This window comes from Oenanthe melanoleuca, chromosome 3 (genome assembly GCF_029582105.1).
Source record: "Oenanthe melanoleuca isolate GR-GAL-2019-014 chromosome 3, OMel1.0, whole genome shotgun sequence".
Lineage (NCBI taxonomy): Eukaryota > Metazoa > Chordata > Aves > Passeriformes > Muscicapidae > Oenanthe > Oenanthe melanoleuca.
The window spans coordinates 36,140,495-36,166,626 of NC_079336.1; the positions used below are offsets into that span (position 1 = coordinate 36,140,495).

The 26,132-nt window shown below is 37.7% G+C and overlaps 1 protein-coding gene across 6 annotated transcripts in view; it reads right to left on the reverse strand.

Annotated features, from left to right (window-relative positions):
* Positions 1 to 3,400: 3,400 nt before the first annotated feature.
* EPHA7 (EPH receptor A7) overlaps positions 3,401 to 26,132 on the reverse strand; it is a 163,816-nt gene continuing 141,084 nt past the window's right edge. For 2 of the 6 annotated variants that reach the window (XM_056487910.1, XM_056487909.1), the window contains exons 15-17: positions 21,768 to 21,961; positions 20,496 to 20,651; positions 17,225 to 19,344 (exon numbers count right to left, since the gene is read on the reverse strand). In XM_056487910.1, the coding sequence (XP_056343885.1) occupies positions 19,230 to 19,344; positions 20,496 to 20,651; positions 21,768 to 21,961 (465 nt within the window). In that variant the 3' untranslated portion in view covers positions 17,225 to 19,229. Of the gene's footprint in view, positions 7,158 to 17,224; positions 19,345 to 20,495; positions 20,652 to 21,767; positions 21,962 to 26,132 lie in introns of those variants that run through there. The other 4 variants (XM_056487912.1, XM_056487911.1, XM_056487914.1 and 1 more) reach the window with 3 other exon arrangements.

Consider the following 26,132-nt stretch of genomic DNA (forward strand, 5'->3'; position numbering starts at 1 on the left):
CTCCTGCACCTCAGTCACAACTAAGCCATGCAGTGCTACAGGCTGGGGCAGAGTGCCAGGCAAGGTGCCCTGCAGAACAGGACAGGAGGGTGCTGGTCAGCAGCCAGCTGATCCTGAGCCAGACGTGTGCCCAGGTGACCAAGAAGGCCAATGGCATCCTGGCTTTTATCAAAAGTAGTGTGGCCAGCAGGACTGTGGCAGTGATTGTCCCCCTGCACCTGTCTCTTGTAAGATGATACCTTGAGTACTGTGTCCAGTTTTGGGTGCCTCACCACAAGCACACTGAGGAGCTGAAGTGGATCCAGAGAAAAGAAACTGATTCTAATGAGGAGCAGGTGAGGGAGCTGGGGTTGTTCAGTCTGGGAAAAAGAAGGCTCAGGGGGACCTCACTGCTCTCTACAACTACCTGAAAAAAGGTTGCAGTGACAGGAGGCTGGTCTCCTCTCCAGGATAACAAGTGGTAGGACAAAATGAAATGGCTTCTAGTCATGCCAGAGGAGGTTTAGGTTGGGTACTGGGGAGAATTTCTTCATGGAAAATGTTCTCAAGCATTTGAAAAGGCATCTTCAGGGAAGTGGTGGAATCATCATCCCTGGAGGTTTTAAAAGTTGTGTTGATGTGGTGCTTAAGAACATAATCTAGTGGTGGATTTGGCAGTACTAGGTTAAGGGTTAGACCAAATCTAACCCTTTTCCAAACTAAATGATTCTCATTCTATGATTCTTCTCTGTGAAAGTGCAAACATATGTCCAAGTATTTACAGGAAAGAGCAAACTCAAGCATAAAATAAATCAAGGCCCTAAAATGTCAAAGAAAATTCACTAACTAAGGCTTTTCCTTTTATTTTTAAGCATGCCTTTTTATATTTCTTTAGTGTGTAATAAATTGAGAATTCTAGTATTTCAGAGGTTTGGAAATCAGTACTTTCAAAAAAGTTAGAGTCCCATAAAAGGCTTCAAATTGAGATAAAAAAATTTTGGAAACCTTAGAGCAAAGGTATGTTACAGGAAATGTTTTTCTTTGAGAGCACTAAAAGAGATTTTTATTTATTTTTTTTTTTTTTTTAAGAATCAGTCAGTCATTTATCACTTCCTAAATTTGGGTTTTGGAAAAGAAAAAAAGATTGAAACAGCTCTTTCAATAATATAAGTGTAATTTACATTCAAAACACAAGTAAAAAGACATTTTTCATGAGTAAGCTTGCCACCAACAACCAATGAAGTCTTCAATCGTGCACTACATAGAAAGAAAAGAGCTAGAAAGGGCTGGAGACATGGGCTGTGAGCAAAGAAGGGGAAGTTTTCATGGATCTGGTATAAACACACAATATCAGAACAGGCACAAAGTTGTCACTTAGATGTTTTTGGACAAGTTTTAAAACAGAGCCTTCTACAAGTTCCTTCATGTCTCTAAGTATATGAGGCCTAGGAAGAGCTTTACTGTTATTTGGTGTCAGTGCATAAAAATCCACTTTCTTTGCAATCTTGGCATAAAATGCAAAATATTTTGTGCCTGCTCAGTACACACTAGGAAGGACAGGCTGGCCTGGGATTTGCTATGAATTTTTCCTATTTCCAAGTTTCTGTTTACTGGCTTTTATTTTATTGCTACCTGATATTATTACTCAATTAATAACTATCAATTAAAAAGTAGAACTCATTAACATAAATATCAGCAAAACAAAAAATGCTGAAGCACTGGAGAGACTGCCAACCTATAAATCTAAAAAACTGAGAAAGTAAGAAAAAAATTATAAATGTGTAAACTAGCCTGTATTAATATAGACACATAGATATAGATAACAGAGATAGCAGTCATTCAGAGCTTGTTCTTTTTAAAAAAATCACAGGGCAGATTGGTTTGATAGTTTGCAGAGTCTCCTAATTTTTGGCTTATTAGTTCTCAAAGTTCTACTGATTCAGAGAAAGATTTACAGGCACCTAAGATGTAATGGAACAGATGGAAATCCCTTATCCCAAACCTCCTCTGGCAGCTGGTTCACTTTTTGTCACTGGCCAGATTAGTATAGCAATATGTTTTAATAGAATTACTTTTATAACTACAGAAAAATAAGCACAGCACATAACTGTGGTGTGTTTGTTTGTTTGGTGGGTTGTTTTTGTTTGTTTTTAATTGTTTGGGTTTTTTTTTAATATTGGAAAGTGGAGATGTTTCTAAAACATAAATAAATAAATAAATAAATAAATAAATAAATAAATAAATAAATAAATAAATATGCTCACACTTCTTTCTCTCAGTTGTTCACCATTTAACTCAGCTTGAGACACACTAAATGTCAGTCATGGTTCACTTAAGTTGCTCACTCTTTTCCCCCACTATGTAAGACTTCTGGTATGTTGTGACTCATAGGGTCTACTCACCTGTCTACATTTACATGCTGTCAGTATTCACATGGTAACACGGGTCATGGCACAACACTTGTGTAGACCAAGCACAGGTTTTGGAGAATTGCAAGAGTGACATTTGAGTGAGGGTAAGTTATGGGTTATGTAGAGTGAGTCCATTCTCACAAGCAAGTTTCACAAGTCTCCAAAGCTAGGATTCAAATTTTTCATTGCTTTTGCTGGTGTTGTAACTTAGACCCCAGCTTAGGCTTCCACTAAAACAGAAGTGGCTAAACATAGCTTTGAGTGCTGATGCTGACAGGGTAGTTCCCCAAAGTCCACTCAGTTGTTGCCTAACCCTAAAAGTTCAACATTCACTGGGCTAGAGAGAAAGAGGATTGTGACCTCAGCACTGTAGTTTGGTTCTAGAGCTCACTGCAGGAAATACTGGAATCAACAAGAGAAACAGCTGCTGTGGGAGAGGTGCTGAAAGTCTTACCTCATAGCACCTTACAGTCCCATGAGTGAGGCAGTGTTGAAAAATACACCAGTATCAGTACACCTCTCCCTGGTTTAATTTACCCCATCTGGATGTTTCTTCTGTTCACTCAGACTGTACTCTGCTCAGCATGAAAGAGTTGGTGGAGGTTGCTGCTTAGCACCTAGGTTTTCCCTTTTAGTCTAGAGGGATGTGACTAATCTGGGTTTACAGCTTTTGCAAGGAGACAGGACATCTAAGAGGCTAAAGGAATTCCTAGATGCAGTTTTATGGATCTAGCCCCTAGCAATTTTTCACTCTGAAAGTTGTATAACCACTCTGTCAGAACCAGAAGGCAATAAGAAGGTCTAAAATCTACTTTTAAGGTTTCCAGTTAATAAAACTTAAATGACAGTAGTTTGAAGTCCTCTCTCCCCCAACCTTAAAAACAGAAGTGAATTATAGGAATTGGGCACTTAAGTGTATGCAAAGATCCCTGGACTGAAGCATGAAATAAAACAAAGGATTTAAGCAAAAGTACTTTTATTAGTAGTAAAGGGAAATGTGATATCTAAGAACTGTCAGATGAGAAAGTTTGATACAAAATGTTTTTTATAAGTTAAATCAGTAAGGAAGTGCTTGGAAAGAACTGCAAAATGATTTCACAATTTTCAATGCCCTTAGCCATGAAGGAGTGATGAAATCTGATAAAACAGAAAGAGCTGAACAAGAGGTAAATAAGTCTAACTGTACACACACAGGCAGGGACTACAAATTACCTATTGCTTGAGAAGAAAAAAAATAAGGAATTAACATCAGACATCTCTGAAAATATCAAGTCAAGCACCCAGTATCAAGTAAAAATGTGAAACAGGATATTTGGATGATTAAGAAAGAAACTGTAAACAAAATAGAAAACATATATATATATATATATCACTGTATAAATACACTGTATCGCTATATCACTGTATAAATACATCATACACTCTTATGTTGAATAATTCATGCAGCCCTGGTCATTCTACTTCAGGAGAAAGAAGGGCAAGACAGAGAGATTGACAGAAGAAGGAAGTAAATTCACAGAATATAGGACAAACCCAGACTACTCATCATAGTGCACCACCCTGATTTGGGAAGCATTTGAAGTGTACATGTTGGATATAGAGCCCTGAAGATGTCTGGAAGTCAACAGCTGAAGGTGTCCCTAATGTGCAGGATCAGTGGAGGTCCTTGGACAGGACTGTATCCCTACCAAGGTACACAGCCAAGGACACAGGGCTGGCCATGGGGCTTGTGCCTTGAGCTGGTGCAGCTATTCTTACTCTATGCACAACCAAGTGTCTTCTTGAAAAAGCTGACAGACCATATCAGGGAAGGATTGTGAGGAAAAGTATAGGCAAGGTTAGAAATTAATATATAGGCAAAATAACCATGCTGTCCTTCAGTCTCAGGATACATTATAATAGTTTGGGGTTTTTTTCAATCTTTTTCCTGTAACACCTTGTGGCTACGAGGTAGCTGGTATTAAATCCCTTCCCAAATAATGCATCCAGTTCAGTGTCTGAACCCAGAAGGTAGGCCAAACAACATCTACCAGAGGTATGCCACATTTCCTAGTGGAAATTTTTTTTATTATTTTTTTGGTAGCAGAGGATGGTAAGGTGCCACACAGCTGAATCCTCTCTCAGCACCAAAAGGTAGGCACGGATAACCTCATATCTGCTATCATGCCAGAAGCAGTGGCAAAATTATGCAAAATCTGGAACTTGGCTAAATAAAATTAGTAGAAGTATTAACTGTGTTTTGGTATTGCTTTATGTTGAGTCTCTTATTGCAAAAAGTTGCATGCAACTGAGTTAATGGAGTTCTTTCAAATATGTAAAAATGATATGTAAAAAAATCTGTATTATGGGGTGATACTATGACACTACTTTGCAATCCCATTTTTTAAATGATAGGTGGATTGTTATAAAACTTTGAGCTTCATTTAAGTGAAGAATAATTTAGGCAGGGAAGATTTTGGTAAATTGACACCATGGCTATAGGATTTAAATGCAGTATTATTTCAATAACAGTGGAGAGAAATTACTGAGGTGGGAATCATTCTTCAAGCACTGCTGAGCATTGAGTTTACTCTCTACACCTCGTATGTTCTTTAGTAGCCAAAGTTTTTGCATTGACAGAGAAGGTCTGGTAAATCTCATTGCTAAAATGGTACCCTGAGATGACAAAAGCTTAATTAACTTAAGCAAAGTTCAAATTGAAGAAAATTAAAAGAAAGTGCTTGGCCATTGCTGGCATTTGAGAAACCAGTAAGCCACCATTTACCAAAATCTTCAAGCCAATGATGGACAAATCCAACCAGTTAAGGATTTTTGGTAATATTTCAGCTATGACTTTCAGTTGCCTCCTCCTCACTCAGACAAATTATTTGACTCTTATCCAGAGTCACCAAGATATTCTCAAATGAGGCCATTGTCTCCATGAGACAATACTTCAATCATTCCACTGCTAGAAGAAACTAAAAATGGGCACCATATTGATAAGGTGTCACAACAACCAACTTGATATCACTCTGGTGTACATTCAAGATTTCAAGATGAATGACTCATGAAAAGCTGTGTTACCCTGAAGGAGAAGAAAAATTTACCCAGTTCTGTCCTCTAAAACTCACAAAAAAATATAATGCACAACTACTTATAATAGCCTAAACATCAATACTTTGCAGTCAGAAGTACCAAGTGAAAAGTGTCTATATATGCCAAGGTAGTAGAATACTTCATTAACAGCAGTAGTCTCTCAACTGTCATACCAGTACATCTGCTAAGCTATAACTATGTTCAGAAACAGTTTCACTGGAGATGGAAAGATCTGAGCCTTTCCAGCATGCTTTCTGATAAACCTTTCCAGGCAACATGGAAGAGCTTTGAGGAGGTTTTAAGTGGAGAGAGTCTGCAGCAAAAAATCCGACTTCCTGTAAGTAGATCCAGTTAAAAATTCTTAAAGTAGTTGGCAAAATGCCTTTTCTCAGGGAGACATAGAAACTGGCTTTGCTCTTTGCAGACTAATCATTAGACACGTCTGATCACAGAAGCAGAGGAGAAGGAAGTGAGGAAGAGATTAGACTGGCCACTTTTCAGCTTTCTTACTCCTGAAGAATCCTTACCTTGGAAGTCAGGGTATTTTAAAATGTCTCACAGACCGAACATGCCAATTTTCCTGTTTCCTTCTAAAAATACCAATTTTCTAAAATAACAAAAAAAAAAAAAAAAAACAAAAAAACCCAGAAAAACCAGTCCCATATAATAAAAATAATTCCCAATTTTATCAGAAATTCCATGGTTATAAAATATATTTATTTTTTCACAATGAGAAAAATCCCCCTTATATTTTTTTTTTCTGTAATACTGAAATGATTATTTTCAGCATTAAAAAAACCTGTTAAAATATTCTTCTTTCCTGTTTCCATTTCACTGTGAGTGGTATAATTTCTGCTTCTTTCTGTTCTAGAATGAAAGGACATTTTAAAATGTCCCAGATTGGCTGGAGCATTATAATTTTTGCTGAGTATTTCTCAACAGGGCCTATTTGTAAGCAGAGGCAAAGACTCACATAGATTCATCTGCAGGAGTATGACTAACAGAATGCTCTCTGCCTATTGCTACTACGAGCAGTATCAGTAGGAGTAAATCTGTATCATCCCAGCTTAAACTTCTTCCCCAGCAGGATCTTTGGAAAAGTTTATTTAGCTGCTTCTCCTTCTCCTTTGCTCTTCTATATACATATTTTATGTATAAGAGGGGAGCTAGAAAGAAGATGGGGAAGCAGGGTTATGTTAGCGTGAGGAGCTTCCAGGGCAGGCTTCCAGGGCAGCTTTGCTGGCTCTTCTCTCCCTAGCAGCATCACCATGTCCTGCTTCGCATCCTCCTGAAATCATCATGCTCTTCAGATGTGGTCTTTCATCCTTGTCATTAGTCATAATCCTCAGTTTGTCAGATGTGTGTTCTGGCCTCTCCCATACACCTCTGTTTACTCTTCCTCCTGTTGCCAGTCTGTTCCTCCCTTCTTCTCCATTCCTTTCCATGCTTCTTTTCTACATTTCCATTCTCTAATCCCAACTACAGTCCTTACGGCTTTAAAAAAATGCCTCATAGCGTTCACTGTGCCTCCAAACCAATCTCATGATCTTATGGTTATAACTCTTGTTTTGCTTCCCCTTTCTGCTTCTTTTGTCTCCTGCCATTATGCCATTTCTATTCAGGCTGTCATCTCTTCTGGAAAGGGATTTTTCTTGTTCTCTGTTTTGCAAAGCACCTGGCATGTTTTTGATTCTGTCAAACAAATAATAACAACAGATATGAAATTTGCAGTGCAGCAGAATCCTGATATCAGGAAGTAATAGAGGCAAATTACACTATCATTTTCATTGCCATGTATACACCACTATTTGACAAAATTTCTCATTGACTGGCTAGGTAAACATCAATAAACTCAAAAATTCCCAAGCAAACACCTCTAACATGAAGGAAATGTAGTTGTGCTTCACTCTGGAACTCAATGAGTCACAGGATTATACTTGACAAATTCAGTATTGAAAACAAAGGAAATAAATGAATGAGGTGCACTTTTTCAGATGGGGATTAGGGTATAAAATTAAGTACTGGGAGAAGATGTAAATAACTGTTTAAAACAGAGAAGCAGGACAAGGGTGGAATGGGTGTGTTCAATTTAATTCTGCTTAATTAAAAAAGTATACAAAGGTAGACAGATTCTAGCATGTAAGCTAATGAAAGTAGGCTCTCCCTTAGCCCAATATTATCTCAAACTCTTAGTATTTAACTGACATTAAAAACATTTTAAGTGACTCATCTCTGTCATTTTATGATATTAGGCACCAGAAGACAATGTTTATGTTACTTGTGCTGCTAAAAAAGTCCCAACAAAACAAACTCAGAGATTAAAAAATAAAAGGAAATAATATGATGTGGATTTTACTGTACATTTAGTGACAGACTAGTCATATGAAATCTCCAAACAACATAGCTTTAGCACTAATGGACATAGGCCAGGACCAAATGGAAATTATTTTACATATGGCTGGAAATCTCTTAACTAAATTATTTGAAAATTCCTGGGAGGAAAGCAATTTGTTGTAGGCATTGGGACAAGCCAATGTAACACTAATACTAAAGAAAAATAAAGCAGCAGAGGAATGTCCCCCTACTATACCAACCAGTATTTGTATAGCAGATTCCAAAGTAGTATCTCTCATTCCAGCACATGGATTAGATTATTTAACAGTGTGAATCAGAGGGAAGAGACTCATTCAAGAGAAGAGTGATATTAACACATCATTGCATGCCATACATCTCTGTCACCAAACTGGAAAAACATGGGAGCAGATGTTTTATGATAAACAGAGAAGAGGATCTGATATTATTAATAGCCATAATATCTGAGGCTTAACAAACAAAAAAAGAAGAGCTAGAGGAAGCAATCTGATGGAGGGACAGAAAATTTTCTTCTGTCTCTAGCAAAGAGTCCTAGAGACTAATTTTACATGAAGGGAAGGTTTAACTAAGCTAAATCTTCTCATTTCTATCAGGTTTTTTGCACCTGCCCTTTGAAGCCCTAGTAATGCATGGAATGCATGAGAAAAGAATTCATCAAAAAGGCACTCTGAGGAGAAATCTTTTCAAAAAGGAAGAACTTTTTTACTCTGATAGGTCCTTTTAGTATTTTGAAGACAAGTAAGCCTTTGAGTTAGTAAAAATGATTGACATGTGAATTTATTCAAAGCTAAAGGTAAATGGTAGTCAAAAATGGCACTTTGAAGCACAGGTATTTAAAACCTCAAGTTACATTTGTATTGGCTCTCTCTCTCCTGATATCTCTTAGTTAGCACCAGAACGAAGGTCTCCAGATAAAGAGATTCATGAAACAGAGTACAGGGCTGCCCTGGACTGTGGCTCAGCTTTACTCTGGGCTGCCACAAGTTCTCACTGCCCAAGTTTCACCAGAGCACAGCCCAGGTGCAAGCTAGCAAGTATGAAACATCAGCAAATGGGAGATGAGGATCCCTGTGCAACACATGGCAAATCAATGAAATAATTTCCTTGCATCTCTATGACCTGGGTACACATTATCATAATGGTTCATTTCTAGCTGCTGTGCTGTCCCCTATCATTCCAGACTTGAATTAGACAGTCTATCTCCCTGGAAAGGGATGGAATCCCAAAAGCCAATCAAAGACAGTAGATAAAGCCTCTGAAGTGAGGATAGGGCTTCAGTTATTGGTTGCTACATCTGTATGGTTGGATTTAGCACTTATTTATCCAGTCTCTGGTACATGCCAAGGCCCTATCTGAAATCAGAAATGACAGAAAACGTGCAGAAGTTGCTACCCACACTGTAACTCCACATGAAGGAAACCCCATGAGAGCTAGCTCTCCGAGTTGTGTTTGTTGTGGGAAAGCCATCACATATCCCAGCAGTAAATCAGGATGTGGCAGGGATTCATAGCCCCTAACCTTCCTTGAAATTAGACCCCTAAATTCATCCTTTCAACAGGAGATACATGTAAAGAAGGATCAAAGGGATCGCACGCACTTTATCTAATAGTTGAGCAGTGTCAGAATGATATGGCAAAGTGTGGTGCCTGCAGATTGAGATAACAGCTCTTCTGGGAAAAGAAGGCCACTCAATGACTTCCAAGAAAAATCTCCATTTTACTCAGAACAACAGTCTCCTCATTCCCACAGAAGTGTCATAAACAAGATTCTCAGAGCAGAAGTAGGGGATTTCTAAATAGGAAGGGTGCATCAGGAAGGGAAAGGATTGTACAGTGCAGGAAGAAATTTCAGAGGTAATTCTGGACTTGGCTTACCCTAACCAACCTTTTCCCAGCTGCAGCTCAAAGTGTCTGGCAACATATGAATACCAGTATACAGAGGTTGAAAATATCATGTTGGCCTTTTTGTAATACCTTCCCACAGCCCAGTACTGCAGAGTCCATTTTAGTCTTTCTATGCCTTTCTCACCCAAGAGATATGTAACATTTCCACAAGTTCCAGAAAAGTAGGCCATTCATCAAGTCAGAAAAATAAGGTGAGCCTTATCCATAAGGATGACAGGCAGGTATTACATGTATATCCATCAGCATCCAAAGCCATGGACAGCCATGACTCAGCTATCAATAAGCATGAGGGGAGTCAGTCTGTTCTCTTGCTCTGGAATTTATGCTAAAAAGGAGAGAGTGAGCAGTAACAGCTGGATGTCATCTCTGTGAGCTCTCTCCCTACTTGCAGCAAATGGCTTCTACCAATTTACATCATATTAATCTGCTTACTAATGCTGACCAAGGACTTCTATCACCAAAAGGCCTTAAAGTAAAAAAAAATAGCAACATAATAGAACTTACAGTCAAAGCACTGCCAAATATAATGTCCTGTTTTGCAAAAGTATGCTGCAATGGCTCAATTAAACGTTTGCACACACATAAGTCTTTGCTAAGATACCTGGCTTCTGTTTCTGTGGTAGCCAAAGTGAAGGTTTCTTAACTTAGACCTGAAAATAAAATCTTAAGTATGTCATACATATATATAAACTTAAATAACTTGACAGATTCTGATGCCAAAAAAAAAAAAAAAAAGATAAATTCAGCTTTGCACAATCCTATTACATATATACAAGTGTAAAAATGGTAATAGCTACTTTAAAGGCTTATTTTTTACAGATTTTTCTTCCCTTTTCAATAATTATTAAGAATGCTTTACTATACTGAAAGCAGGTAAAATTTCTAAGGTATAGAAATTTTCTTGCTTTTTCAGCAAATAATTCAGAAGCAGATGACACAGGTCAAGCATTAGTTTTCATATGATTTTCAGCAATCCAGCTATATTAATCTCATAAAATCTGTAAGAAATGTGTATAACAGTACAAATGAATGTGAAGAGACTTTCCCCCCATTCATTATGAGGAGTGCAAAATCACAAAAAGTAAACTCTTTTCTCTGCTTCCCTGGCATAATCCTTTCACCAACCTTTTTTTTTCCTGCCATACAGCTCCCCCATAGATTGCACTGCCAACAGAAAGATTTTGACATTACTTTAAACACACTCCATTAGCTTGTAACAACTGGTGTTAACTGGGCAGTCCAGGTAAGCCTGATATTCTGCTCTTCTGTATTCAACAGCTCCCCTCGCTGTAAAAACACTTTTTCTTGTGTGCTTTGATTTGTTTTGACCAACACTAATGACTTCTGCACTTTGGAGGGGTCTCCCTGACTCTTAGTTTGTTGGTTGTAGATAGACATTGCTTTTGTTGTTGCTAGGGTAGTTAATATTCCTTCCTCATGATCATCTAGTTACCCTGCAGGGAAGCACAGGTGCTGCTAGGTAAGTATAAATGACTGATGCCAGCTGGGGAGAAACTGAAGTAGAGCATAGTGCTGCAAATAGCTTCCTACCTCATTTCCTGGGAAAATATCCCTCAAAGGCAGCTCTGCACAAGGAAACAAACACGGACAACTGCAGAGGGAACTTGGTGTTGGGATATCAAGTAACTACTGCAAGAAAGGTCTGTCTGAGAGCCATCCTGCTGCCAGCAGAGCAGTTTCATGGGATAGGAGGCAGCTCGTGGCTGAGGCTTGCAACAAAGAGCACACAGCATAATTGGGATGCTCTTGCCAGCAAGTAGAAGGCATAAAAGAGGATTTGCCTCTTGCACAAATTTAGGTAATGTAGGCATTGAGACAATTATTTCTCTTGAAAATAGTACTACAAAGAAATGCCTGAAAGCTATTTTTTTTTCCTGCCTTGCCCCCATTCCTGCTACTGGCAGTGGATGAACAGAAGTGTAGGGAAGCTATGTAGTAAAGAGTAGTAAAGAGCAGCCCTTCCCTCCACAAGAGCAATGAATTATTTCTCCATAGCACTAAGTGGTTAAGGCCCAGTAATATTAAAAGAGAATCCTCATTAGGAATACCTCATTGCTTGCCCAATTTCTTCAGGTAGCCATATTTTCCTGATTTTGAATCTAACCCTGTCTTTTTCTCCAGCAGCCCATGAGGGTACAAATATTGTCTACTGACAAAGGAGATACTGCTATTTGTATAGATTAATATAAGGGATGACTTATGGGCTACTCCAGTAAACAAACTAGGAGAGAGACCTGGAATGAAATGGCCTGAGGGCAAGAGCCCTGAAACTCTTTAACTTTCTGAACAAAACCCTAATCACCCAATCACTTTAAAAATGCCATTTCTGAGTGGCCTTCAAGAGATATCTGGGTAATTTTTACTAAGTTTCTTCCAGACAAATCAGATTGTTCATGCAATGTACTATGTGAAACATCAGGGGAATAGCACATTTAATTTATGACTGAAAAAAACATGCTGGAGAGAACAGATCTGAGATTCCTGCACCTTCTTGCTGTTAAGCTACACATGTACTCTTGGCATAGGCCGCTTGTCCCTGAGAAAAGGAAATTAAAATGTTTTACAGCAAACGTTGTAAATGGACATGCAGCCCTTCAGGAAGCCAGTGGAAGTTGGCATAGTAACACCGGTTGAACAACAGTCAAGAAATTGCCTGAGTAATGTTGTAATGTTTCTACAAACATGAAATGAGAGGGATCAAGATGGATTCTATCTATCTATCTATCTATCTATCTATCTATCTATCTATCTATCTATCTATCTATCTATCTATGTATCATTCAGTCTAGCCTCTTGCAAGCCAAGTTTGAATGTTAGAGCAAAAATAATGGCTGATTTTTCTTCTCAACGAGACAGTATCTTTGGATCAGGAAGTTTATTCCTTAATGTAAATTCATGGTTTTCTTCATAATTCTAAGGAAGTAATGACAGAATCACAGAACGGGTCAGGTTGGGAGAGACCACACTGGGTCATCTGGTCCAACTTCACTGCTCAAGCAGGGTTGTCCTAGAGCACACAGAACAGGATTTCATCCAGATGGTTCTTGAATATCTCCAGTGAGGGAGACACTACATCTCTGGGCAATAAAATAACAAGATAATTTGTATTGCGCCCGATAGATCCTACAGGCTCTCATCATTCCTTCTGTTTTCTTTTGGCACAAAACAGGAAGGCTTTAGTTATGGACTTGGGGCTATAATGTCTCCAGTTTATAAATGACTTGACACACTCAGAGTCAGGGAACTCTAATACCATTATCACACATCAGTCTTTGGGCATAGCTATGGCTCAAAGTGTGTTTTTCAGTATTAGCCATGTTATAATCCAAGAGATGACCTCTAAGTTGTAGGTTTTAATAGTTAATTATTAATTGGTATTAGCAGCACAGTTCTACAATTGGTTATTTGGTTCAATTAAATGCAGAAGCCTTGGTCTGTGGATGAGTAGATTTTCTGTTCCTGATTTAGCTCTTCTGGCACCAAGCATTATGTCTTGTTTTGTCCAAAATTCATTTGGCTGGCTACACAAGTTTTGCCTGGATGTATCACATCTTTTTTCATAGTCTATGAAGACATCAGTTATTTTTTAACTTGTGGTTCTTTTTTTTGGTCACTCTAATTAGACATTAATTGTACCCAATTTGTATGGCATAAGTGCTAAAATCTGCTATCATTATACAAGACTTAAGAAGAACTACTGTAAAATCATCTGAGAGTAAATATCATCACAGTTCATGTCTTATTTTCAGGCTTTTATTGTAAAATTCTTCTTTTATGTCTCGATTTCAAGTCTGCTTGAATGAGTTGTGTATTACCAGTTGCTTTCCCATCTGTCTCAATTTAGTCTCTTTGACAAATTCCAATCTGGCCTGAGGAAAAATCAGAGTACTGAAACGACTCCACATTACAATATTAAGTATATTATATTAAAAGTGTCTCTTTACTTAAAAAATCTTCACACTCCTTAACTCCCCTGCCAGCAGTGTCTTGAGGAGCCCTACTTAGACACTGTGAATGAATTTACAGTGTTCTCTCTCCACTCCCTCCTGTCCACTGCCTCCCATCTTCTGACTTCTCACCACATACCAAAGTGAGGGTTTTCATCAATAACATCTAACCTTTCATAATCTTGCTGGATGTAACCTATAGGGTGCACACATCACTCCTTTCACTTTCAAACTGCCTAAGCCTTACCCACCCTGAAAGTGCTCTGAGAATTTCATGGATATTACAGACATGCTGATTTTATCCCTTAGCCTGTCCCAACATATTTGGCTTCAAATGCATGTGTCAATTATTGTAACTTAAAAGTCTCAAAAAGACCAAATCCAGAGGAAAAACTCTCACAAAAGTAGCTTGCATTCTGCCATAACTACTCTTTCATCAGGATATTGCAGATCTATGCCTTATGCAGATCTTATGGTTTAAACTTTTATAATTTTCAAATCCCTATATGGAATGTCTTACAAAAATGGGGAGCCCTGTATTCGCTTCCCAGTCCATTTTTGCAGGAACTTTAATTGCAGAACTACCTATTTCCAAGTAAATAGAGGGCTGCACTATGCAAACAATAAAGATCTCTGTTTAAAAATAATTGTACATCTGAAACCCTTAAGGGAATACAGGAAAAAATATAGGCTGCAGCCCAGGATTTCTTGTTTTACTAGAAATTTGTTAGACCATGACTTTTGAGTAGTCTCGAAAATCTCAAATCTACCATATGCAGGTCCAGTACAAGTTAGTGGGGAAAAAAATTCACCTGTTTCCATGTATCAGTTAATTGATCAGAAGTACAATCCTAACAATCCCCCACTGGAAGATGGAGAAAACCTGTTGTGATAGTTGCTCAGCAAATCATAGCACCAACTCTGAATACCCCTGCAGCACCTGCTGCCAGGATGGCTCTTGGGCAAGAATTTGTATTGTACTTTTCTAAACACCACTTATTATTCTGTATGGGATCTGTTCTCTCCTGTGAGAACCTCAAATGTCACTTGTTTAAAATAAAACAAATAAGAGAAACAGTCCAGCCAACAAACAAAACCCACCAAAGACCAAATGCATATCATGAGCACATCAGTTTTAAACCACATGCAGGGAGATAATGAATTAAGGATGTTTTAGCTCTAACATGTCACAAACATACTTTTAAAAGGTGAAATGACCATGAGTTGCCCTTCATTCCTTTCACACAGCCAGTGGACTGCTTCATGCCAATACTGGGCAACAGAATGTTGGCTGACCCTGCCCTTGTGGCAGGGTGTCTCTGCATGGCCTGGCATTATGGCTGTAGTGACACAATCACCCTCCAAGCAGCAACCCAAAAGTCACAGAACTTAAACCATTCTCAAAATTGCTATATATTAATTACTTAGAAAGTTAAGGACAAAGTATTAATTTTTTTTATTTCAACTACTAACCAATAAATGTAAAAAAATACCAACAACAAAACAAAAATAAACCCCATTCATCCCCCACATTAAAGCAATAGTTTTTGTAACATTCAAAACAGTGGAAACTATTCATCTTATATTACTATTAGTGGAGAAAACCAAACTTAATTTAAAATCACTTTTTCAAGCTCCCTCAGTGGATGCCAGATAATTCAAGCTTAAGCAAATAATAAAAAACCTCATTTTAAATTGAAAATAATACAGACAGAGCTCAATTATTGAGATATTAAGGGCAACATTCAATTTGAGATACATTTAAGCATCTTTGCCTCCTGGAGATTTTACATGACAAGGCTTTAGATAAACATGGTTTTGCAAACAGCAACTATCATATCTGATCACATAACCTCTGGACTAAAGCAGTATGTCAGCAAATATTTCTGATTACTTAAAATATTAAATAACTGTAATTTACTAGGCAGGTCTTCCTCAGAACAATCACAAAATTTTTTAAGAACTGATACCCACATACAAAAAGCATTTAGATGGCCTGTTACAAATCTCTGAATAATGATAATTAAAAATCACCTCTCTCTGTAATAAAGCCCAGTTCAAATACATTCTGGGATATACCAGTGGTGGAGGAGCTGCTGTTCTATGACACTCAGCTTACAAGGAAAACTGTAGCAGCCAAGGACAGATAGGGTAGGAATCACTTTACCTAACTTTAGCTATATAGATATTAGATGCCTAATTTAAGCTAATCATCTGGCCTCCCTCTACATCTAATGGAGATGAGCATTCCCAGAGGGAGATTCATCCTGCTTTTTTTTTAGGCATTTCTCTTCTAGATGCTTGCAGATTAATAAAGTCAAGGAAGATCAGTCTCACTGACAGCCTGATAATCTGTCATTAGCAATGCACAATGTCCAAACTTTTTGAAATTAAGCCAGAACTGATGTTTTTTTCCCCATCATTTAGCCTTTCATTCTCCCCGTGACCCAACTTTTTCTTCAGTTCCTCCCATGAACATCAACTTTCTCTGGCACTTTATTTTTCTTACCCTGGACTGTGTTTTCTGAAACCTGGGGAACTGCTACCAATGCCAATATTTTGCTGCTCTACCAGTTCCAAATCCATTTACATGCATGTGGTCTAAATTGCAGTAATGATCTGAACATGTAGATAAGTTTTCTGATTGATTGCGGTTGATCGCGATTGTGCTTTCTGGGTCTATTCTACCACTTTCAAACGTGTAGAAATCTGTGGCAACATTAAGGCAGTCAAGGTATATATATGAATGCTAAAATATATTTACTATTCTAAGAAGATGGCTTAAACCAAACCAGGAAAATTAAGGAAGAAATACCATTAGGGCCCTCACTTGTACGTGCGTGAGCCCAAGTCACCACACACGCTTCGAGGCCTCTGTGCTTCAGAATATTGAACAAGTCCTAAAGGTGAAGCCTGGCCTCAATTTTTTTGCATTTAGGGTTTGAAGGTTCTCAGCAATACCAGCATTGCTGCATCGCACCTCTGATGACCAAGCCCTTAGAAACAGTAGCCGAGATTTACAAGGAAGCAGGAACTTAGACTCCTAAATTCTTAGCTGAGTGCCTAAAGCAGCAAGACTGACAATCACCCTGCCCACAGATGCTCACCCCAGCAGTGAGGCACTCAGCATTTGTTATAACACAAAATGGATGTTTATTAATTGTGTATTTATTAATTGTGTTCTAATGGCTACTTGAAGTGCCTTGGCCGAGTGCTTGTTGTGCACACTAGTTCCAATATGCATATTGGGCATGCAGTCTACTCTGCACCTTACTCCTATGGATTTTTTAGAAAATTAATTTTAATAGTTAAAAAAACAGCTTGAGCTGCATACTTGAAAATAACTCCGTTACTACTGAATGACAATCTAATACGAAATAAGAATAGTCACCTTTTTTCTTACTCTGCCCAAATCCAGGCAATAAATTAGGCTTCTCAGCATGACTGTAAAGTGCTGTGAATTGTATAAACAATCATATATGGACACTGAAAAATAACCCTTATGCACATTGCATTATAGTTCCAAAAATATATTTACAGTCTATTACAAAGATTACAAATGGAAGTGTCTATGTATCGGGATTGTGATAGTTAAAAGCTTTTTACAGATTTTCTTCAACAAAGGTGGGTGGGGACAAAAAAATTAGCATAACCAAACTGATTTTTCTAGTGAAACAAATAAATAAAATGACAAATATAACACTGTACAGTGATCTAAAAAGGGGGAGAAAAAAGGAGGGGGGAAAATGATGCATTTAAGTTTCTGATAACTATCTTTGGTCCTAAATGTGGGAAAACACATTATGTAGCACTGAATATACATGTTTGTTTGTGATGCTCTGCAAGTAAAATAGAAAAATATAGTGCATTTTCAATGTATTCAGAGCTCACTACACATAAATGTGTGTACAAAACAAGACAGTATAAATAAAATTTACAAGTTTTACAAAGGAACATTTACAAGGTTTTTCTTTTGTTTTTATTTTTTTTGTGTGGATGCCCACATTATCAAACCAGACCAATTTATGACTGATCCCTGGGATCTTTCTCTATCAAAATCAATAGAAGCAGCCCAATTCTCTTTGGAAGTACAGCATTTCATTGCTGGGGTAGTTCACAATTTTCAGATTTTTTAAAAAGCATTTCTCTCTGGCTCACGTACATTCTTGCAATATCTGCAAAGACTCTCTTTATTATTGCTTATGGTAATTAAATATTTTAATGAAACAAAATTTATATATAAGTAAGATATGTAAAAAGATATTCCATTGAGCAACTACCTTTGCATCTCTGTTCCTGATGAATGACTGTTGTGTCTGTGTGACCACGCACACGCATGTTCCTTCAGAGCAGCAAAAGCTTGTAAAAAAATTGAAAATTTTGAACTGCCCCTTGTCTCATGCTCTACAGTTCTCATATAAAAGCTATGTCCTTATTCTGACAGCTGGACTGCATACGGCTTAAACTCATAGAAAATATACACCAGCTATTTCTCTTGGATTTGCTAACGCCGAGTACTGAAAAAAATGCGATGTGCTCAGATTAAATGGTTTAGGTAACACTGGAGAACTGCACCCGTACTCTGAGACACTCCTACAATCACTTGTCCATCCAATGCTGTGTCTCAGCAGGTTTACAGCTGTAGATCTACATCTTAGAATATATCTCAGTTTAACTCTAGTCCATTAAAATCATGTTGCAAACAATTTGCTAAAAGTGCCTAGAACTACTTAGGGGGTCATTATTGCTTTTCCTTTTCTTTTCTTTTTTTTTTCTCTTTTATTTTCTTTTAAAAGATAGCATATGTATAACCTTAAAAAATTCTTTAAAAAATATCAGAGCTCTTGGCAACTTGCATTTTCCTGACTCCCTGCCAATTAGCTAGCCATGTCAATACGGTGTTGATTTAACAAAAGGAAATGGCACAAAGGGATACCAAAGTTTGGATAGATATACATTGCTTGGTCATGCTTCTTAAATCTCTAGGAACTCAAATAATCCTTCAGAGGTACCCAGTGTAGTAATGTGTCATTGAATTAGCACTAAAAAGGTCCAAAGATATAAACATCATACTAAAAGAAAGTCTTTATGAAGAATAAACACAAATGATTAAAAAAAGATTCAGAAATCACAGATTTAAGGAAAATATTTTGTTGAATTCAACAATAATATCATGATTTTATCTGACAAATATATTCTTTTTAAATTTTTATGTACATTTAAAAAGTCTATTAGATAAAAAGGAGGTTAGAGAGCTCAAGGTGTTTGTATGTTTATTCAGGTAGTACTTTGTTTATTGTCACTGCTGTTTTCCTTGCCACCACTGGTGGATCCTAATTCCCTTTTCATAAATTCTGGTGGCACTTAGGAGTTCAAGTCTGTAGGTGCTTCTTGTAGCTCTTCTATTCACTGCAGGAAGGACCCAGGAAATCAAGTGTCTTCTAGCAGCACTTCATATATACTGAAGGCCAGTGCTGTTCTCTCAGTCTGTCACCTCCCTCATAAGGGAGAAATGTCTATCACACTTGGATGCCAGTGCCGTGTAAATGTAGCATTTGTGCTCTCATAGTCTGAATGCTGCTCATGATTTTCTTTTGATGACCAACCAACGTGATCCCTAAACTCATCACATCCCTGGGGAAGATAAATGCGTACATTGTTAATTTTTCAACTTAGACTGCTATTGTATGGTATTCAACTGAGTCAAAGCTACGCAGTGGTTTGGGCTACAGGGTCTGACACTGAAGCTACTCTGTAGCCTCAGTACTGGGAAGTTCATACAGGCACTGTTCAACTCTCAGCAACGAGTGCAACTGCATGACAAGTGTCATGTAGTTACACTGGGTGGGTCTCCACATCTGAGAAGGAGGTCAGCATGTTTTACATTATGATAATCTTTCAGTCTAGCCTTTAAGGACACCCGAAGACAAAGACACTTCTCTTGTAAAATACTTCGGGTGGTTTTCAGGACAAAGTTGTGTATAAATACAAGATTTTGGGGATCATGGTCTGTTTCCTAAAAAGATGCCTAGATGCCTTTGCATACTGACACATACCCATCATGCAAATGAATGAGGAGCAGCAGTTTCAACTCTGCCCTCTACTAATGCTAGAAGCTTGTGGACTCTGATGACAGTTCCCAAGCTATAGGCTGAGACCCTAGTGAAACCAGGCAGATAAGAATAGGGTTGAAATCTTGAGAATATTGAGTTAGAAACTTGTTTAGAAACCCACCGCTCTCTAAGGGGAATTACATGTGTTTGGCAACCACCAGGACAAGAAAGTTGTTTGCAGGGTGCCAAGAAGACCTGTTTTAAGATGACAGTACTGATACAGGCCATGTTTGCCTTCAGAAAATCATTTTACTTCTACAGACTTATTCTGATGCAAAGTCCTGTCTTGCAGGACACAGACAGCCCCCAGCCAATTAGAAGAAAATTCCATATCTTCCCAGGACACATCGGGAAAAAGGTACCAATTAGGCGGTGCAGGCAAAGTGGTTATTTTGCTATACATACATACTTTGGAAGGGGCCACATTCTCCCTCAAATTCTAGTCCCTTGGTGTTATTTCAATTGGTCTGAAAAGCAGGGAAAAAAGTGATGCCACGCAGAGGTAGTAGGGTATTTGCCCTTTCATGAGATCTCTAATACAACATTATCAGCTGCTAAAATGGCTGGTTTGACCCCAAGTACCATGTTTGTACTCAGAGCAAAGTTTTGGAGTTGAATATTGTACCTAGAAATTCCCTAAATGCAAGTTAAACATGCCCAGTACTAACTTACTCAATAGTCATCCTGGCAACTGATTCAAGAGAGTTGTAGCCTGCTGCTGTGAAATTATCCTTATATCTTTCCATCTTAATAGCTTGTAACCATTCGCCTACGGAGCAGAAAGTGGTAAAATCGGGAGTGTTCTGGTCCAGAAGAGGGCTAATTGGTCTATGGAGAAGGAAAAAGGAAAGTAAGTTGTTTCCAAAGAGAGTAAAACATCAGGGAGTATTTAGCAAGGTGAGAGTCAAATAAGTTTTGGGTATTAAAAATGTCGGGAGTAGAAAGTAATAGGCCTTTATATACAGTTTAGATTATTCTGTGAATAGCTCTCGGCTGCTCTGTAGCTCACAATACGTACTTCCTAAGCTTATTCACATGAAAGATGAAAGGTCAGAGTGAGCAAAATCAGCCTAATGGACTACTGTTACCAACAGAAAATCAACCTTATTACCTAGCATGACAGCAGCTGTCTCTATGTTGCTGAGTAAAATAAAGATGCTATTCTTTTATGCATCTTAGAAAACATAGTAGTAGCTATTCCCATTTTTCAATTGGATGGGACAAAACAAAGACAAGGGAAGAACAGAGACAAAAAGTCTTAAGGTCACACAGCAAATCAATCAGTAGAAGAATCAGGAGCAGAACACAGGTCAGTTGATTCCCTAGTACAGTGGTCTAGCTAGCAGATCACAAGATTATCATGATTAAATAATTCACCTGAAATTTATGAAGAAGCCATTAAAAACTACGTCATGAAATACAATGAGATGCAATCACTGAAAGGAGTTAAAGCCAGAAAATGGAAGATAAAAATCTAGAATAGAATGTCAAGGTACATTGGCCAAGCATGAGTATTGTTAATTACTATTTCTACTGTAGCAGTTCCTAGGGCAAGGGATGCATCACACAAAACTACAATAGACAACGATCCTTGCCCTCCAGCCTTTATGATTTTAAGAAACAAGGAAAACATAGACTAGTGGTGAGAGTGCAGAAAGAATGATGAGCAGGTGGTAGACTACTGAGAAATGTGTTAGTTCCACAATATTTACTTTATTTTGGTTGTTTTTCGTTTGTTTTTCTTTTTTTTTCTAAGAAAGTCTTTTTTCTTTTTATTTAGCATGGTAAAAAGAAGGGCAAATGAGGGAAGAAAAGAACAAGGAACAGAAAGGAGAAACTGAAAGACAGATGAAGTAAGTGTGAACTGGAACCAGCCACCAAGCAGAACACCCAGAGCCCAGCCATGTGCACCGCCAGAAGAACACACACTAAAGCTTTTCTTACCTGCTACAGGTTCCCAGTGGGGTTTTCAAGCTGTTTGGATTTCTAATCATTTTGTCCAGAATGCCAACTATCTGCTCAAACTTTGGCCTTTCACCGCGTTCCTTCTGCCAACAATCCAGCATCAGCTGGTGCAGTCCTGCTGGGCAGTCCATGGGTGCTGGCAAACGATAGCCTTCTTCGATTGCTTTTATAACCTAGCAGCCAACACAGTTAATCATTTTTCATCAACAGCAATTTAAATAATATCTATTGCTACCCACTTCAAATAGCTAAGAAAAAATAAAATAAAATCAAATCTAAAATTTTCCATTGGTGTGGCAAAAATCTGAGTCCGTTGTTTTGACACTAGCCTTCTGGTTTTCAAATAATTTCCCCAGCTTTATCTTCAGGCTTATTAAGCATATTGTTCTATATGTGCAGAACATAGCTGTATTACCTAGACAAGTGAGTAGCAGGGAGCAACAATTAAATTCACCAAGGGAGCAACAGATAGATTGATAAATGGAGTTATTTCAGAAAGCATTATTACTAGCCCCAAGGTTTTTATGAAAGAGTGTGTGGTAGAAACAACTGACTTTTAAATGGATGGATATCTGTGCATGCACATATAAAATACAAGAAGCCTGAAGGTATTATAAAAGGATCCAAGAAAAATGTTTAGCAGATAGAAATTGTTAGGGAAAAAAGTTGTATTCTATGTCTAGCCATGTTATATTAATGATAAAGAACTGTGCTGTGTGAGAGAGAAAGACCTGGGTAAATGCTCTTTTAATATATCACAGAAAGTTAGATTTAATAAGAGATGCTGCTAGATGATGATATGATCAAAGGACAGCATAAATGTCTGAACCAAGAATTACACCCACCCGTTGACTTCCTTAGCCAAGTCCATTTAGATTTAAGTAAAAAATATAAATGGATAAAGTAAAATCACAGCAAACTGCTGTAAACCTTGAGGGCAGAATAAAAAAGCACATCAGGAAGCAAGGCAGATAAGAAAAGCTAGTGAAAAAGGGCTAAAACACTGTTCTTGGGGGATTTCAAGTAAACTGACATTGACTGACACAGCAGCATTAGAATTGCTAAGAAAGGGTGCTTGCTCCTGAAGGGGAGTGCATAGGACTGTCTTCTCCCTCATTTTGTACAGAAGGCAAGATCAGAAGCTATTCTGGATGTAGTTCTGGGAAGGAGATCTGATACAATAAACAAACTTGGTGAATATCCAGTTTTTAGTAAAAAAAATAACCTCAGAAAAAAAAATATTCTGTAGGTTGTATGAGAAAACGCGTGAGTAGTGGACCGCAAAGTAGACAGAACTGCAGACAATACAGAATGACCTTCATAAAGCTGGCTGAAATCCAGCCAGGTTTTGTATCAAAACCTTTTGCATAAAAGAAATTCTGTGAAAAGGGAAGGCAGAGCCCAGTGGTAGGGCACTGACTGCAGTTTTGTGTCACAGAATGTCCTTCTGACCTCAGGGAAGTTGCCTCATCTCCCTAGGCCTCAGCTTTCTCTCTGAACATTTAGAATGACAGTACTGTCCTACAGCTCAAAAATGACTGAGAAATATTCAATTCCTGCAGAAACATCCACACCTTGAAGAGTGAGTGCAGTGACCTTTTACAAACGTTGAAGTTGTCTGTCAGACAGGGTGTGGAGAGAGGTTTACTGCAGAAGAGCAGAGAAATTTCAAGAACAGAGCTATATAGTAAAGAAAACATTAAAAGTAAAATGTAAGATCCTTTAGAGCTATATTAAGAGGAGAAAGAAAAGGACAGCTCCCTATGCTTAGAAGTTGTAGTGGAATTAAAGTGAAAAAACCATCTGTAGTGTGTACAGGACAATTGCTGTGCTACGAAAAGTTATGCAGAAATTTCTGACCCTTTAAATGGCAAAAGGTATTTAACATTTTGAGAGTGCTATGTATGATTTACCACAAATGAAATAGTTCTTACGAGGTCAGAAGACACACATCACCAATGAGAAATGAAAAAGTAGGTGCCAGCAACAACAGTGCAACCACCAAAATATCTAATATACTTAGAACTGGCAAACTATCTACGTAAGACTATATCCAAGAATGTAAGGGAGAGTGAAATCATGAATGAAGGGATCAGAACAGGATTTTCCCCATTCACTGTGAACTGCAGAGAAACCTGAAGGGAAGTGGGAATCAAGATTATGATACTATTTTTGAAAAGCCTTTGTGATACTTCAGAATCAGCTTCTCTGATGTGTACTCCAAGCCAGAAGGCTGAAAACAGGAAATATAAAATAGTGAGTCAGCCAGAGATGGATGGAATTGCTCTGAATACCCAAAAGACGGAAAAAATATTCTAAAATATTGATAAGTAAAGTATGGCAAGTGTCCACTCTGCTAAGAAAGGAGGAGGTGGAGTTCAAAACAAAATGAAATAGATGCACGATTGTTTTTTAAAAGCAAATCTACAAAGAGAAAACAGCTGAAGTTCTTGCTAATATAATTGATTTATATTATCTACACTTCCCACAATTTGTTTTCAAAATTCTGCTTTTGCTGCAAAAAGAGTAAAAAAGGGAATACTATTAAGACTATGCTTTTATCATAACCAGGCTGAGGGTGAAAAGCAGGATTGAAAAGGACTGGGTCTGTTCACTTTATATACTGGATGCCAACAAGGAAGTATTAAAAATGGGTAACTGGACAATGTAATGCTGTAACTCTGATTATGGTCATATAATAATAACACAAATTAATGGTTATAATAATGGCAAGAAATCCAGTAGTATAGTCTTGCCCTTTTCTGAAGAACTAACCTTCACTGGGGTCAGAAACAAAATGAGAGCAAGAACATCAGCAATCTAATAGGGCAATGTGAGTTTGAGGGCTACTGTTACTGCCCAGGGAAGTTGGGAGAACTCTGTCTATCATCTGTGCTCAGCCTGCTGGGCCTCTGCAGGGAGTTTGTAGGATGAGTGTTCTTTTGGTGCACCCTAGCTCCAGGTCATTGCTAAAAGGAGGGTTTTGCTTGAAAAGAGTTCACAATACGATTATGTATCTTCCATCAGTCTAAAGCAATGACTTAAAGACGGAAGAGCAGAATTAAAGAAATGAAAGATCCAGAGTCAGGGAGGTCGATTTTTTAAGAGATCTGGTCTGCTCTGTGACTACATCCACATTCACTTTTAGGTAAAATTATACACATAAAGTATATAAACTCTGTGCAAAATTAGAAGAACACATTTAGAACTTTTCATTCCCATTAAACACTCCAACTGGTGACTCTGAAGGAGAATAAATAAATCATTAGGTGATTCTAAGTTTTTGCGTAATAGATTATATGTGGGATTGGTAGGATGTGTATATGGTATGGGAGAACATGCCTGAAGATCACAACATACAAGAATATTTTGAGACTATTCTGAGAATATTTTATAACATAAAAAAATTATTTTACCAAGCAATTGGTGCATCTTTTAACTATGTGCTATTGAAGATTATCTTGAAAGATGCTACAAAGTGATAAAACTGTAAGAAGTGGCAATTATCTGTTTTTTGAAAGAGGCTCACTCAAGCACTTTACATGCAGTTTTCAACAGAAGGAATACTTTTCAAAATCTAATAAGAAGCATAAAGATATCAAAATTCCTCCTTTATTTAGAAGTTTTTCCTTATTGTTCCCTGAAAGATAGGTAAGGTTTGCCTTTGAGGCATCTTATATTCCTGTCAGACTTCTTTTATGTTTGAATCTAGTACAGAAGGAAGGTGTCAAAAGAAATGAAAGTCTACTGGGTGTCTGGGGAATGTAAATATTTCTCTTTCTCTGCCCCAAGGACTTGTTTGCCCATATTTTGACAGTCCATGAAATCTTTGACACTGAGACCTGTCAAATATTAACAACTTTGCACTGTGCCAAACTGACTCATCATCTACACTTTTATCTTTTTTTTTTTAAAACTTTGATGTTGATCATTCAATCAAAAATTAAAATAACAATTAAAAAACCCACTCAAGCCTCCACCTGAAGAACTTTAAATGAGACTCATTCTGACATCTTTCACACCTGTATGGCTTTTTCTTGTGTAATTTCTATATTAATAGATACTCCTGTCTGAAGTCAAGATTAAGACCCATCTGTTCTATTACTGCTGACCTGTTGCTCTGGATCATATTTTATGCAAACAAGGGTACTGTTAAATCAGCATAATTAACTTGAAAAAGCCAAAGTAGGTCATTAACTGCCACTCAGACTTTTAACAACTTTTTTCAAATGATTAATCATTGCTCTAAGGTCAGAAACCTCAGAATTGTTTTTTATTGGAAAAAAATTAATTATTTCCATGCTTAAGCATAGTGAAGTGAAGAGCCCATATTACTATTTTTGA